The sequence below is a fragment of the Thamnophis elegans genome, chromosome 2, assembly GCF_009769535.1.
Source record: "Thamnophis elegans isolate rThaEle1 chromosome 2, rThaEle1.pri, whole genome shotgun sequence".
Taxonomy (NCBI): Eukaryota; Metazoa; Chordata; class Lepidosauria; order Squamata; family Colubridae; genus Thamnophis; species Thamnophis elegans.
The window spans coordinates 551,142-567,893 of NC_045542.1; the positions used below are offsets into that span (position 1 = coordinate 551,142).

The 16,752-nt window shown below is 46.3% G+C and overlaps 1 protein-coding gene across 1 annotated transcript in view; it reads right to left on the reverse strand.

Annotated features, from left to right (window-relative positions):
* The window catches only part of ILVBL (ilvB acetolactate synthase like), a 36,430-nt gene that overhangs the window by 10,011 nt on the left and 9,667 nt on the right, over positions 1–16,752 (reverse strand). The window contains exons 2-7 of the mRNA XM_032209357.1: positions 16,434–16,600; positions 15,959–16,160; positions 15,752–15,879; positions 10,757–10,895; positions 7,848–7,959; positions 228–327 (exon numbers count right to left, since the gene is read on the reverse strand). Coding sequence (XP_032065248.1) covers positions 228–327; positions 7,848–7,959; positions 10,757–10,895; positions 15,752–15,879; positions 15,959–16,160; positions 16,434–16,559 — 807 coding nt within the window. The 5' untranslated portion in view covers positions 16,560–16,600. The remainder of the gene's footprint in view (positions 1–227; positions 328–7,847; positions 7,960–10,756; positions 10,896–15,751; positions 15,880–15,958; positions 16,161–16,433; positions 16,601–16,752) is intronic.

Consider the following 16,752-nt stretch of genomic DNA (forward strand, 5'->3'; position numbering starts at 1 on the left):
CTGATAATAATGGAAACTATGTTTTCTGCCATAAGTTCATTCCCTTTTATTAGTTTGCAATCTCAAAGAAGACATTAAATCTAGAATGATAGGAAAGCAGAACATATCAGCAGATTAATATTTCCATGACAAGCAAAACAAAAACAATAATGCTTCCAATATCCCCTTTTTGACTTTGATGAGCTTGACTGGAATCTGAAAGTATTTGCTTAAAAAGGAAGTTTCACCTGGGCCTTTGTGGCTTCCGGTATGTTCACTGGTAGAGGTGAAAAGTCTTGTGCTTCCCAAGCTCCAGCGAACAGGTTTCTCAAATAATAGCGCAGAAACCTAGTAGACAACAGAGAATACAGGTACTGAAGCAAAACCACTGTTATGGTTACATGATACAAGAGGATGTGGCCAAAACCATAGACGCAGAAGAATCCCGTGGGATTTTTAATTGCTCTAATTTGTAGCGCTTACCAACTACCAAAAATGCTCAAGAACTTAATAACAGTAGATAAACTAGTACAACTCTTCTCGATTGATATATGGAACTGGATCAACAAATTGTTGGATGTCATGAATTAAAAATGCTGGAGGACAGGGGAAGAGAAAGAAGCTCCATCAAAAAATCCTAAAAGCAGAGACTTCCGGTCGTACTTCTGGCAGCTTCAGAAGCGAGAACCGTGAGCTCCGTGGCCCTATTTGGAGCTCTCATTGGAAGGCTCCATTAGGAGCCATAGCCACCTTGGAGGGGTGGTGAAGTAAAGGGGGACCACCTTTCAGGTTCAGGAGAGCCACATCTCTCCTCCCTGACTCGGAAAGCCCTCTCATCTGAAGACAAGGAGCAGCGGCAGCAACATGGCTGCCATGAAGCCGAGGACAGTCTGAACACCTAAGACAATGCAGGAGCAGAGAAGATGAATTGTGTGTAAACTGGCTGAGATAATACTTTTAGTTACAATCTGACCCCAAGAAATTTAAGGGGAATATATATTTAGAACTATTTGTCAGCAGTGAACAAAGACTGAAAAAATACTGGAGACTTTAAGAGGAGAAAAATCTTTTTAAAAAATAATAAAAAGAAAATTGAACTCTCAAAGGGGTGGTATTGAAAAGGCATTTTAAATTGCTGGAATTGGATCTTAAACGCTTTTCTATTAATATTGCCCACCGATTAGATAATGAAAATATATATTTAATGTAAACATGTGGATTAATAGAAGAATTATATGGATTAGAGGATTGGAAAGAGCATGAATAGATGTATGAATAAGAATTAAGTATTCATTGAAAATTAGAGTTTGAATGATGGATATCTATTTAAAATAGATATATTTTAAATGCTTTAAAATAATGATTGTGATTGGTACCAGGTGTATACTGAGATATTGAATAATGAAAGGATGGAACTTTAATATAAACAGATGTGAAGAGCTAAATAATGGATACATGAATAACAAAACAGATGGAAGATGGAAAATAGAAAAGAAATATTATCACGTCTTTGAACATAATAGTGATAGGAGAGGGAGTTAAAATAGAGATAGAAATAAGTGGAAATAGAGTGTATATAGATAAGATAGATAGATATATGAAAGAGAAAGAAGGTTTAGAACTGAAGGGTGATAGTAAAAGATATGGGTAAATAATATGAAACAATGAAATTGAAATATAATAATACTATATTTGTATTGAAATGCAAGATATTCAGATATCACACCATTCACGCATTGATATGTATAAACAATATAAAACAAAAAAATTGATTAATAAAAATCCTAAAAGATGCTCAATTGATTGTCATATAACATAAAACATCTTACCCGTCATTGACTGGTTAACTTTTATTTTTGGAGTGAGACCGTCTCTTCTGTTGATAATTATTCTATCACGTGCAACATTTTGAATGCAAATTGAATACAGTACAAGGAATTTGAATGAAAGGACAAAGCGGAAGAGGTACGAAAGGTAAATGTGTGTTTGAAATGGAAAAGACTTTGACTTAAACACTCCCCCTTTATACATTTCTGTTGAAAGCACCAAGTGATATGGTTCTCCATATGTGTGGAGAGAGGCAATGAGGGCCCATATTCATGGAAAATAGTTAGCATTTCCAACCAAATACCAAACGTATCATGCTAAAGGAAACTTCAGCAGCAATATGAGAAATGCCAAGAATCTATGGAGCAAAGAATTAGCTTCCCAGTAAATTATACATACATATATGCACACATACAGTGGGGCAAAAAAGTATTTAGTCAGCCACCAATTGTGCAGGTTCTCCCACTTAAAAAGATGAGAGAGGCCTGTAATTGACATCATAGATAGACCTCAACTATGAGAGACAAAATGAGAAAACAAATCCAGACAATCACATTGTCTGATTTGGAAAGAATTTTTTTGGAAAATAAGTATTTGGTCAATATCAAAAGTTCATCTCAATACTTTATATATATATCCTTTGTTATATATCCTTTGTTGGCAATGACAGAGGTCAAGCGTTTTCTGTAAATCTTCATAAGGTTGGCACACACTGTTGCTGGTATGTTGGCCCATCCCTCCATGCAGATCTCCTCTAGAGCAGTGATGTTTTGGGACTGTCGCTGGGCAACACGGACTTTCAACTCCCTCCAAGGGTTTTTTATGGGGTTGAGATCTGGGGACTGGCTAAGCCACTCCAGGACCTTGAAATGCTTCTTACAAAGCCACTCCTTCGTTGCCCGGGCGGTGTGTTTGGGATCATTGTCATGCTGAAAGACCCAGCCATGTTTCATCTTCTATGCCCTGGCTGATGGAAGGAGGTTTGCACTCAAAATCTCACGATACATGGCCCCATTCATTCTTTCCTGTACACGGATCAGTCGTCCTGGTCCCTTTGCAGAGAAATAGCCCCAAAGCATGATGTTGCCACCCCCGTGCTTCACAGTAGGTATGGTGTTCTCCTCCAAACACGACAAGTTGTGTTTCTACCAAACAGTTCTACTTTGGTTTCATCTGACCATGTGACATTCTCCCAATCCTCTTCTGGATCATCCAAATGCTCTCTAGCAAACTTCAGACGGGCCCGGACATGTACTGGCTTAAGCAGGGGGACACGTCTGGCACTGCAGGATCTGAGTCCCTGGCAGCGTAGTGTGTTACTGATGGTAGCCTTTGTTACGTTGGTCCCAGCTCTCTGCAGGTCATTCACTAGGTCCCCCCCGTGTGGTTCTGGGATTTTTGCTCACCGTTCTTGTGATCATTTTGACCCCACGGGGTGAGATCTTGCGTGGAGCCCCAGATCGAGGGAGATTATCGGTGGTCTTGTATGTCTTCCCTTTCCTAATTATTGCTCCCACAGTTGATTTCTTCACACCAAGCTGCTTGCCTATTGCAGATTCAGTCTTCCCAGCCTAGTGCAGGTCTACAATTTTGTTTCTGATGTCCTTCGACAGCTCTTTGGTCTTCACCATAGTGGAGTTTGGAGTGTGACTGTTTTGAGGTTGTGGACAGGCGTCTTTTATACTGCTAACAAGTTCAAACAGGTGCCATAAATACAGGTAATGAGTGGAGGACAGAGGAGCCTCTTAAAGAAGAAGTTACAGGTCTGTGAGAGCCAGAAATCCTGCTTGTTTGTAGGTGACCAAATACTTATTTTCCACCATAATTTGCAAAAAAATTCTTTCCAAATCAGACAATGTGATTGTCTGGATTTGTTTTCTCATTTTGTCTCTCATAGTTGAGGTCTACCTATGATGTCAATTACAGGCCTCTCTCATCTTTTTAAGTGGGAGAACCTGCACAATTGGTGGCTGACTAAATACTTTTTTGCCCCACTGTACATACATAAAAAGGATGGCATGATGGCTCAGTTTAAGACACTGGGTGTAGCGTTCCAAGTAAAGCATCCAACGAAATCAGAAATCCGAGGCAGGCAGGTCCCTCAAAGAGCATGTTTATTGGATACATCATATTGGAACAGGTAGTGAAAGCCAACTCTGAAGTTCCCCATGCTAATCACATAATTAAAAGAACAACTCAAATGTCCCAGGTCGCATTGTCAAATTAAAACAGGCTTCCCCCACCCCCCTTAGAATGTGTGGCAACTATGAAGCAGGAAAAGATGGCTTCAGTCAGGCTTGATTCAGAGTTGACAGCTGAACCTTCCCCCTTAAATCAAAAGGAGTTGCTGGAAAATGTAAGCATAGAGGTTAGTCTAAAATCTTTTTCACTTTGCAATGGGTTTGTTCTTGCACTACAATTTTTGGAGTTGCCTGGCTACTGGCCTCAACTGAGATCTGATTACAGGTCTCAGCAGATTGCTATGAAAAACTGTATTCATTTTCCCTAGTAGGCCGTGGAATTTCAGTTCTTCAGTAACAGGGTTAATGATTCATACAACAGGGGAAGGGTCTAGAAATGTTGGCCCTAACTTCCTGCAAGGCACTTTTAGCATCAGGTATTTGGTGGAGAGGTAAACCCTGTCCCTAATTTGGAATGGGGGTTGAGGGGATCAGTGCTTGTCCGCTTGGCCTTTGTGGGTTTTTGCAGCCTTGTTGAGAGACCACTTCATGTTTCCCCACACGTTCCTCACTGACTCCATCCATTTGGTGAGGGTCATGGGAGAGGGTGGCTCTTGGGGCAGCTCTTGGGGCAAACTCCATTCCTGTGGTTATTTGGAACGGGGTAAGCCCTGTGCTGCTATGTGCCACATTATTGTATGCTACCACTGCGAAGGGCAGCAAGTCTGCCCAACTGGTTTCTTGGTAGTTGACATAGCATCTCAAATATTGTTCTATCATCGTGTGAGTCTATTCTGCAGCTCCATTCATGCTCTGATGAAAAGCTGCTCCTTAAGCTACGCCCTTGTTAATTGGGAGGATCCAATTAACTTAAGGAATTCGCTCCAGAACGTAGCTGTAAATTGAACCCCTCAATCTGAGATGATTCTCTTGGGGACTCCATGCAGCCTGTAGAAGTGTTTTAAGAATAACCTGGCTAGCTTATGGGTTGACAGGGGCAGTCCGGGGCAGACTATGAAACGGGCTTGCTTAGAGAAGAGGTCGATCACTCTCCAGATGACAGTGTTTCCCCCACTTTCTGGAAGCTGCACTATGAAATCGGTGGCAATTTCTTCCCATGGATGCCCCTCTGTTGGCAGAGTCCAGGGGGATTTCCTGGTCTTGTCTTCATAGTGGCACAAACCACACAATTCTTGACGTAGCTCTCAACGTCTTTCTTCATTCCTAGTCACCAAAGTTGCCTCCTTGCCAAGCGAAAGGTCTTTAGGAATCCAAAGCGCCCTGAAGCTTCTTTGGAGCACTTGAAGGCAAAGGGCATTAGGGACACAGCATTCAGACCCTTTCCAAACTGGACCCTTCCTGGAGGCTGGTAGCTCTTCGTTGTCTCTGTACCAAGGGTCAGGCAGCAGTTTGGCTTTCAGGTTCTAGATCAGGTTCCCCCTCACCTCTGTGGCTCGTCGTCTTCACATTTGTTGCGTGGTCGTGGCTTGGGTCGCTTTCGGAAGGGGGGGGAGGAGGAATCATGATGTGGATGACCTCATGCTCATGACAAAGCAAAGCCCCCCCTGGATGTTCTTCAGGATGAAGTTAAAACGGTTCAAGTATTGTGCCCATCAAATTTGCTTGGGGGAAAGTTTCCGCAGGGTCCTAAGCAGCTCCAGGTTTTTGTGATCAGCCCATACTTCAAAAGGCAATTGCTCCCTTTCAGGAAGTGGTGACATGTTACCAGAGCCCAGCGGACGGCATGAGGTTCTTCCTCCCACACGGCCCACCTCCTTTTGGCCTCAGTAAACCTTTGGGAGGTGTCTGCGCATGGCTGCAGATTCCCCTTTGGGTTTCCCTGAAGGAGGGCCGCGGGGGCCACTGCCATGTCGCTGGCATCTGCTTGGCCAACAAAACACTCCTCTGGCTCAGGGGGTTTGAGGACCAGTTCTTTGGCAAAGAGTCTTTTGAGCATCTCGAAGACCTCTTGGTGTTTTATGGTCCAGTTTAGGGCTTGACTTGGTCGGGGTTTTACTCTGCCCCACTCTCACTTTCAATAGTTCAGTGATTGGGAGGGAATAAATTGCAGGTAGAAGTTTGCAAACCCTAGGAAACTCTTTTTGTGGGTCCAAGGGGGTCCAAGGGGGTTGCCCTTGTGGGCCCAGGACAGCTCTGAATTTTCCTGGATCAATTTCGATCCCTTCACTGGAGACCTGATAGGCCAAATAATCCAGACAGGTCTTCTGGGTTGTGGTCACTAGGTGGTGATCCGGCCTCACTGGAGGTAGCGGCCTGGCGCCAATAGTTAACTTTTGGTAGCCGTCCTCCCGCTTTATAGTGGGTCCTGACTTGTCTAGCCATGCAAGCCCCAAGGTGATTGATTCGTTTTTGGCACTAGGATGAATCTGAGGAGCTCCTGGTGATGCCTTATCTAAAGTCTCGCAAGCGCCATTATTAGCTTGGCGGGGGTCGTCCCGTCAACTTACTCAAAGTGGATGGGGTGGGCTAGGGGTCTTGTGCGTATGCCCAGCTGCTCCACTATGGGAGGACTAATTAAACACCGGGTGCAGCCCATGTCAACGGCTGCCTCCAGTTCCCCTTCTACCCCTGTCTCGGACACTGTAATTTTGGTTTTGATGGCAAAGGGCCGGACGGTTGCACTTACCGTTGGGTTGTCATCGCTGCTGTTTTTCCCTACTGGGCCTGGAGGGGCTCCACTGTCTGGAGGTTCCTCTGCTTCTTCGGGCAGGAGAGGAACTTTCTCAGCTTGGTTGGCGAGGCAACTCTTATCGGGTGGTCTTTGCGGGGTCCTCTTTTTACCACTTATGGCTGGAGTGCGCACATGTGGGATTGGGGCCGGGGTTAGGTATTCCGATGCCCAGTGCCCATGTTGACCACACTGGTAGCCCTTGATGGCTCCAGCCGATTTTGGACTGGCGTTTCGGCTTTCTTGACCTGGGCTGGGCGACCTAGGAGTCTCCTGGCTGCTTTCTCAGTGGTTGGTTTGCAGTGGGGGTGAAGCTCACGTTCCAAGATGACCGCAGTGTTGTACCACATCTGGATGCCATCCAGCAGCCTCCCGGATGCCACAGGCCTTTCTGAACTTGGGATCCAGGGCCTGCTTGAAGGAGTCATTCTGGCCAGTCTCCTAGTTTTCCAGCCAGCCTCTGAAACTCCCAAATAAGTTCTTTCATTGGTTTTCCAGCTTGCTTCAGCTCTTGGAGTTGCGCCTCTGCTTCCACTTGATGGGCGACGTTGTTGAATCTTACTCAGAAAAAAGAGGGAGGGAAACTATTTTCCAAAGCACCAGTAGGCAAGACTAGGAGCAATGGCTGGAAAAGGAGAGAAGGAACCTAGAACCTAGGAGAAATTTCCGGACAGTGGAAAAAATAAACCAGTGGAAAACAGAAGTTGCCTTCAGAAATTGTGGATGCTCCATCACTGGAGGTTTTTAAAGAGAGACTGGACAGCCCCTTGTCTGAAATGGCTCGAGCAAAGGGTTGGACTAGAAGACCCCCAAGCTTCCTTGCAACTCTGTTATTTTATTATTCTGTTTAATATTCTATTGGGTTGGATACAGTCAAGAATCCATTATTAAATAGCAGGAAAATATTCTCATTACAATATATACAAGATATAAAAAAGATTTAGATGATAAAACATAAAATCAGAATGCAGGGATCATATATGGCTGTGTTTATATGTGTAGATGTATGTATGCATACATATATATGACAAAAGATATTCCATAGCAGCATCTAATGCACATATTAATGAACTCCCCATTGATTTTCTATACTGCAACCATCTATCGTTGGGCTTTCTTTGAGCCAACTGATCCATTAAAATCTTTCCTGATAGCGAAAACTCAGAACTCACCAGTTCAAGGCCTTTCCTTTCAGGTTCTTGGGAAAAACATTCCTAAATAACTCTCTCTCAACCAAATGATAAGGATACAGAATATCCAGAGGAAACTCTACAAACACGGGGCCTGTAAGATTAACACAGGTTTTAGTGGAAGATAAAATGTTCAAAGAAAAATCTGTGGTTAAAGGAATAAACCATATCTTATATGCCACTATTATGTCTTAAAGAGTCACTTGGCCCTGAGGTGGCTGGTATACAAACAATCCATTTCACCATTTCAACATGCTAGAAAAATATGGTTTCCATTCAATGAGCATTTATTCCTACTGTCTTAAACAATTTACCAGCTCTTACACATACTGTTCTAAAAATTATCACTGATGGAATATTTAATTTTTTGGCAATAACAATAGCTCTCGATTGTTAAGAACCATCTATTATTATTTATACAGGAAAGGCAATTTTAGCATCTTCTGTGAAGCAAGATGACCAAATAAAGCTATTAAAAAGTCAAACAATAATACATACTTTGTTAAATTCTTCAGTACTTAAAACCTTTTTATCATTGGATCAGACAATTGAATATCCAATCTTTATTATTTGTTACCAAGCAAACAAGACATTTATAATCACATTGTTTTTTCATATTACCATGTTTTCCTCCAAAAGACGCATTAGGACTTATTTTCGGGAAAACATGGTATCAGGGTGATCAGCCCAGTGGTGTCCCCCCCCCCGTGTGCGTTCAATAGAAGGTGAGCGCACAGGGGCCAACAGTGTTCGGCAGCAGCCACAGCCCAGCAGCCCCTTGGCCAGCGCACTCTGCAAGCAAGTGATGAGTGCGTCGAAAGCAAAATGCGGAACTCGCCCACAATCCCTTGCACTGTAGAAGGTGGCGAAAGGCAAAGAAGAGCCTCCCTCCCTTTGGAAAAGAGCCGCTCGTCCCCATGTGTATGCAGGTGTCGTGTTTGTTGTATCCAGATTCTCTGCCTGACTAGAGGTGAGAGAGGGGTCTGGGCAGGAGTGGAACCACACTGCCCCCACTGAATGCTCGGTCCCCGCTTAAGAGTTAGATCAAGGGGGGGTTGGTGGAGGGCGGAGCATGCGCTCTCTCCCTTTTTAAAACCAATCCTGCCATAGCAGCTGTGCCTCCTCCCTTCCAAAACTCCCTGGGACGTGATCTGAATAACACCCGGCTCGACCTGCCATTGAAAGGCCTCCTGGCATTTTCCTGAAAGGAAGGTGGCTCTTCTTTACATTTCACCGCCTTCTGCAAGGGATGGCAGGCGAGTTCCACTTTTGGCTCCTGACACACTCGCCACTCACCTGCAGCGACTGGGAACTGCCGTGAGTGGCACCCGCAGCCACTGCAAGCGCACTTCAGGCAGCCATGAACTCATCTGACCCTCGTTCCCACCCCCCAAGCCACTGACCGGAAAGAACCTTCAGCCAGAACAGCCTGGTGCAAAGAAATGCTTTCAATTACAAGCAGAAAACCTGCTTACTAATACTACTTCTCCTCCTTCTCCTCTTCTTGGCTTCACTTTTTTCCTTCTCCCTTTTCTTGCCATCTTTCCTCTCCTCCTTATTCTCCTTTTCCTGCCCCTCCTTCTTCTCGGCATCTCTGTTGGCAATCTTGCTGTTGATGAAATTGTGCAGCACTGCCACTGAACAGATGAAGCGAGGCAGTGTGGGGGCGATGCCACACCATGGCCCCGCGTGATTGGCCCCACTGTCCAACGTCACCCTCCAGCTCCGCTGCACAGACAGGACGAGTCCCTTGGAGCCAGTTGCCCACTTCCTCCCACCCTCGGCCTTTGCTTGCTACGCATCGCATCCGGCGGCCAGATCGCATACCTGCCCCCAGCCCCACCACTGCCTTTGTCTGCTGCTTTGAGGGCCAGGCAGTCCCAGCACTTGAACTCACCAGCACTGAACAGGTTGCGCAGCCCCCGAGCGCATTGGCCAAGCAGCCGGCAGGCTTCCATGTGCTTGTCGCCTCCAGTGCTGGCATGCCCACCCCACAAGGGTTGGCAATCTTAAGTGGGACTTACTTAAGAGCACTAAGAGTCATGCTAGGGCTTATTTTCTGGGTGGGTCTTATTTTGGGGGAAACACAATAGTGATGGATATCTTTTATCTTCAGTAAACATTAAGTAAAGACACTTTCCTGGGAAGATCATGACCATTCTTCTCACAAAACTGCTAAAACCCTTGGCCCGTCTTCCGTTAGACAACCTTCACCAATGCTAAACATGCTGAAAGGCTGGAGATCAGACAGTAGTTGCCCAATGCCTCCAAATCCAAGAAATTCCAGAAATGTTAGTTTTGAAAGTAGGAATTTTCTGTTGGGTAGCTACGGAGTTTCTTTGTATCTTCCAAGGTAGGGCATAAAGCCACTGAAGCGATTTTACAACAGAAGAGAGGGAAGACTGTCTCGAAACCAAACTTCAACGTACCAAAGAAAGGTAGCTTCCTTCCAAATACACAAATAATGTCTTCAGACCTGTTGAGAGTCTCCTTCTGAGGATTAAATGGGAAGATTAAGAGCCAAGGAGACGTGGGAAAGGTGTGCTGCAATCCCCAGACCCAGCTGTTTTTCAAATGTTGGGCAACACACTGCTGGGAGGGGGGTACAATTCAGAAATAAAAAGTGCTAAAATGGAAGATGTAGCTCTTCGAAGCATCTCCAAGTTGCTATGGGCAAGTTCTTGAAATTTTACTTTGTTTTCGTTTCCACCGGTGTATAACAATGTCACTGGTCTAAGGGAAAGACTTCCCGATTTCCAAGATAGGTAAGGAAACATCCTAGCAAAGGTTTATTCCAGCAATCACTCCTATCAAGCTACCCCTCTGCTCGGAAACTATAGCTGTGAGCAAATAGGGCAGATTAATTCCAGGTCAGTAGAACAAGGACATACCTGGAGTGTCACACTGGGCAACAGCAATTGCCTTCCGCAGCACAGGAGCAATATCTTTGACAGTGCTCACTGAGGCACAGAATTTGCAGAGTGGTTTGAATAGAGATAACTGGTCAATATCTTGGAGAGCTCCTCGGCCCTGAGGAGAAGAAGAATGGAGAGAAACAACTGAAAGCCCGCTCTTATAGTCATTTCACATGGAAATAGCTGATTTTACCATCAGGTACGCAAATAATTATAAAAAGTGGCTTGTTTACCACACAAATGCTGTGCAAAAGTTAATTCAGATTACCTGATACGCCTCTTCTCATAGGTTCACCCAGGCAGGGTTGAGATCATCCGCTCACTGATAGGACTGAGTCTGATGACAACTGTTAAACCACGCCCGTCGCTAGGCGGACCCAGCTTTCGGTGAAGTTCTGTCAGACTCGATGCGTTACCCCTCAACGAAAGTCTTGACGAGAGTCCACTGTAATACCTAATGTCACACTCAGTCAAAGAAAGTTTCAGTTACGAGGCCCAGTGTATCTTTGGGAGGGGCTGGATGATACCTCCACCCTATGAAAAGAGGCGTATCAGGTAAGTACCAACGCCCTTTCTCCATAGCGGTGGAGGTATCACCCACACTGGGATGTACCCAAGCCGGAATTGTCCCTCGGGAGGCTTTATAGCTGGTCTGAGGAGGTCCCTGCTCTATGTACACCTCGTAGCACCCTGTGGCCAAAGGCCGTGTCAGCCGATGCAAAGGAATCTATTTTATAGTTTCTTATAAAAGGAGCCACGGGGAAGTCCACGTGGCCACTCTGCAGATCTCAGCCAAAGATGCCCGCATGGCCCAAGCGGCGGAAGTTGCTGCATTCCTGGTAGAGTGGGCAGTTATTTTTCCAGGGGGCGTCATAGATTGAGCCTGATACGCCGTGGAAATGCAGGCGCTCAACCACCTACCAAGTGTTGGGCCAGTGACCTTCTGCCCCATAGAGGCCGGCTGGAATGATACAAATAGTGCTTCAGATCTTCTGAAAGACAAGGTCCTTTTCAGGTAGATCTTTAGGTAGATCTCACCTCACGTCCAAGGTGTAACACTTCCTCTCCAGTGGATGAGCTGGCTCCGGACAGAAGTTTGAAGAATAATTTCCTGAGCCCGGTGAAAGCAGCAGCACACCTAGGGGATGAAGGAGGGATCAAGCCGTAGCTCCACCCGATCCTGGTGAAATACACAAAGGTCCCCTCGGGATGAGAGGGCTTGCAGTTCTGATATACGCCTAGCAGAGGTGATGCCTATCAAAAATGTTACCTTTAGCGTAAGAAGCCCTAAAGACACCTTGAGTAAAGGTTCAAATGGACCAGTGGTGAATACATCAGGAACTTTAGGAAGATCCCACGTGGGATACCTATGTACCGGGGGGGGGGGGGGGGTTGAGTTTAATGGCCCCTCTTAGGAACCACCTGTTGGGTGCTGAGTTAACGACTGACGTTTCCTGCAAGTCAGCACCGAGGAGATAGCCACTACTTATTTCCTAAGGGAATTAGGAGACAATCCCCTATCCAGACCATCCTGGAGAAAGTCCAGGACCTGTGCAATAGTTGCCCTGAGTGGTAGAATGTCATTACCATCCCACTAGGAGCAGAACATACACCAGGTAGAATCATATATTCGCTCTGTGGACGGCCTTCAAGCAGCTTGAATTGTCCAGATGACCGTGTCCTCCCTCAGGACGCTCCACTCAAGCGCCAGGCGGTCAGCTGGAGCCACTGAGGTTGTGAGTGCTCCAGCGACCCCTGGTTTAGGTTCATCCTGTCCCAAGGGATCCTCCAGGGCCTGTCCACTGATAGAGTCCGAAGGTCGGCGAACCAGGGCCGATGGGGTCGGGGGGGGGGGGGCTATCAGCACGACCTCTGCTTTTTCTTCCAAGATCCTCTGGATCACCCTCGGCAGGATGGGTAGAGGAGGAAATGCATATAAGAGACCCTGAGGCCAACTGCAGTGGAGAGCATCCACCCCCTTCGCCCACTGCAATGGGAACTTCAAGCAGGAGCTGAGAGTTGGGAGGGGTGGCAAACAGATCAATCGTTGGAAGGCCGAAGGGTCCACAATGTCCCGGAAGATTGATACGTGCAGGTGCCACTCTGCATTGTCCACAGGCTGAGCCAGTCGTCCTGCACGTTCGCCACCCCTGAGATGTGCTCTGCGGTTACGGATAACAGGTTCCTTTCGGCCCATGACCCTCGTCGGCTGGCCTCCTGCATTAGGGAGCCTGTTTATCTGGGCCTTTGTCGATATGTTGTCCGTTAGGACAAGAATACGTTTGCCAGTCACAGTATGGTGGAACTGTCGCAAAGCCAGGTGGGCCACTTGCAACTCCAACCAGTTTATAGCCGGTCCTCCTGCTCCACAGGCCCTGTGCCATCCGTGACTGGAGGTGCCCCCCCCCCCCCAGCCTAGCAGACTGGCATCTGTTGTGAGTATTACGTCTTTCCGGTGCCTTGAAAAAATTTCCCCGGTGACAAGTGGGGATCTCCACTAGAGAAGAAAACGTGTGACCTCCACGGGAAGGTTGATCTTGGCCAGGGAACAGTTCAATGCTTTTCTCTGAAAGGGTAGATCCCTGGTATGCAACCGCGCCCAAGGCAGAATACCTATTGCGGACACCATGGTACCCAATAAGTGGGACAATTTGGCCAGTGATACCCGTCGCTCCCTGGCTACCTCTCAAGCCAACTCCCTGTAGCCTGTTGCTCTGTAGATAGGAATACTCTCTGCATTGGCAAGTGTCAATCAGGACCCCTAGAGGAACCAGCCTGGTGGTAGGCATTAAATGGCTCTTGGGAATGTTGATCGAAAACCCATGGCTCTGCAATGTATGTATAGTGACTTCCAGATCCCTGAGAGCCTAATATTCAGACCTAGATTGAACGAGAATATCAGCACTGTAGCCTTATGGGTATCGCTCTGAGATACGCTGCCAGTGCCGCCAAAATTTTGGTAAAGACCCTTGGGGCGGAGGAGAGTCCAAAGGGCAAGGCCCTATCCTGATAGTGATGGCCGAAGAAATAAAACCTAAGATATTGTCTATGAGGTGGAGAAATTGGGATATGAAGGTAGGCTTCAGATAATCAATGAAGGTGAGATAATCTCCTTGTCTGATGCCTCCCAAGATTTATTGTAAGGAATGCATCTTGAACCTCTTATATTTTATGAATCGGTTCAATCTCTTCAAGTGGAGAATGGCTCTCCAGCCACCCGAGGCTTTGGGGATTACGAACAGTAAAGAATAAAAGCCCAGTCTCTGTTGTTGTTTAGGCACTCTCTGAATGGCCCTGATTGTCAATTGCCCTGAAGTTATGTTCCTTTTGGGATTTTTGGCCTGCCACACTATTATTTTCCTATGCTGTGTCATTAGTGTAGTAATTGGGAGGGGGAATAGAAAGGAGTAGAATTGCGGAATGTGTTGTTGTCGTTCCTTTCTAGAAGCCCAAGGTCATCTTTTGTCTCCACACCTCTGCACCTGACCGGAACCAGCTGGGTGGAGATGCCAGCGTGGCCGAAGAAGATTGGACTATGTGATGGATCTGGGCGGAAGCCCTGTGATGTAGATGGGAAGGCGAAATCTGCCCTATCCAGCCCCAAGGGTAAGATAAAGTTCCCTTGGTGGGGTGAATTGTGTAGGTCCTGCACAGACCCCCAGATTCCAGCGGTATCAATAGGCAGCCTAAGATGAAGGGCGGCTGAGGAATCGAGTCTCCTATCAGGTGGTAATGAGGCAGGTGTTTTCTGGTTACTGGCCTTTTTATAATTTTTCCCAGAGCCTCATCCCTCTCTTTCTCATACCTAGAGGCAGATTTGGAGGTCTTTTTGGAGCTGGAGGACTTTGCAGTCGCCCTGCCACCCTTCCTGTGGGATTTGCTGGCACCCACTCTAGAATATGCTGAAGTGGAAGGTACGTGATCAGTTTCTTGGTTCCCTGCCACACTCTGTGGGCTGCCCTCTGGCTCAGACAAGCCACCAGCGGTCTCCTCAGGTCTCAGAGCTATTGCAACCACCATTTTGAAACTCCAACAAGCCTAGGCTGCAAAACGGTGCTTCGCGCCTTTTTTAACGGTTCCTAGAGGCTTCTAAACAGAGCTCAGGCAAATGGACAGCTGTTGTGACTCAGCAGAAGTTTGCTGTGAGTTGAGTCGGGATGCAGGAATAACAATGCAGCTGGGGCTCGTTAGTGTCGTCTTCTGGAGATAAAAGGACTGATGGTGCCATGCCCTGGTTGCAGAAGTCAACGTTCATTCATTCGTTCGTGGTTCGTTTATGGAGAATTCAGTTCCGTTCCTGTTTGAGTTTGTGAGACACTTGGATAAGTGATTTTGCTTCCTGAAAACCTTGTGCTGTAAGAGTTTTGTTTCTGCATTCTGCTGCGTAACCCTTGTTGCCAGAGACTTTATCTATGTTTATTTTGGGCTCGCAGCCAGCGTGAGCCGAGACTGATAAAGACTTTCTTTTGGCCTGCTTTCTGTGACTTTAGTTTTGGAATAGGCTAAGTGGGGGCCAGAACAGACAGCAAAGGTGTCTCTACCAGGCAATTAGGCAGTCGCTGATTTGTTTTGTCACCAGCATCTCAGAGAGGGACATACGCCACCCCGTAGGGGCTGCAGGCATAAATGAGCCACCCCAGCAAGGCACGGGCCCTTAAACAGTCAAACGATTAATTCCAGACACAGGACTTATCTCAATATTTGTCCTTTGCTATGGAGCAACTGGGTAACGCATCCGTCTCCACTGAGGGAGTGAGTTGAAAGCTGGGTGTGCCTAGTGACAGGGGCGTGGCTTAACAGTTGTCGTCAGAGTCAGTCCTATCAGTGGGCGGATGATGTCAACCCAGTTTGGATGATCCCTCCACCACTATGGAGAAAGCCATAATGTATCTAACAAAACGAATCAGCCATGTTAGCAAACTGCCCGTTGTTTGTTTCCAAACTTCAGAGCCAGAGGCAGGAACCGCTTACCTTCTGCAATGTGCTTGCTGCCCCTCCAATCAGCAACACAGGGGATTCTGCCATCTGGGCATTTTTCATAGCTGTCACAGTATTTGTTACTCCAGGTCCTGCTGTCACCGCAGCAACTCCCACCGTCCCTGCAACAGAAGAACCCAAGCGAGGCGTCATTTGGGTCTGTGGATTCCTCCCACAGAGAAAAGGACCACAAAGCAATACCTGAGAGCCTGGCCACGGCGTCTGCGGCGAACACAGCGGTCACCTCATGCCTCGTATCCACAACGCGGATGCCCAGTTTTTCACTAGCCACCAAAATGGGGGAGATGTGTCCGCCCACCAGCGTGAACAAGTAACGCACACCATGAGCTTTTAGCACCTCTGCCACTATCTCCCCACCATGCCGGGTACTTTTAGGGTCCACCTAGAAAGGATAAGGACACACGTTGATGCCGTTTGACATGTCGTACAACAAAAATCTGGTTGCCACAATTCTCTCTAATACAGAGGAATGACCTGCAGATATATAAAAACTAGGAATAGTTTTATTTTTTTTTATTTTCTCTTAAAAGCTACCTGCTAAAAATATTTCATTATCTGAATATTTTTTTCAAGAATACAGCCTCCACTGAGGATGCATTGAATACATGTTATTCCAGATGTTTTATTTCACAGTTCTATGGTACAACGGCTTTACCTGATGCCGGAGTTGATAAATCAGTCCTAGTTTGTGCACCAGTCCAAGAAGAGTTACTGTAAAAGTTCCCAACAGTGCCAGAGCCCATACTGAGGAGCTTTCCAGGCCTAAGGTTTCAGCTACCATGGTGGGATTTATTCAGCATCAGCTAGAGATACACTACGATTCTGAAAAAGGAAACAGACACAGAAATGGCATTCCATTAGCTATATATTTCATGCAGCAGATTTTTAAGCCATACTAAAAGGCTTAAATAGTTAATTAAAATTGTAGTTACTTTCTGATGCTATTCAGATTATGGACAAAAAATAAGCAAATA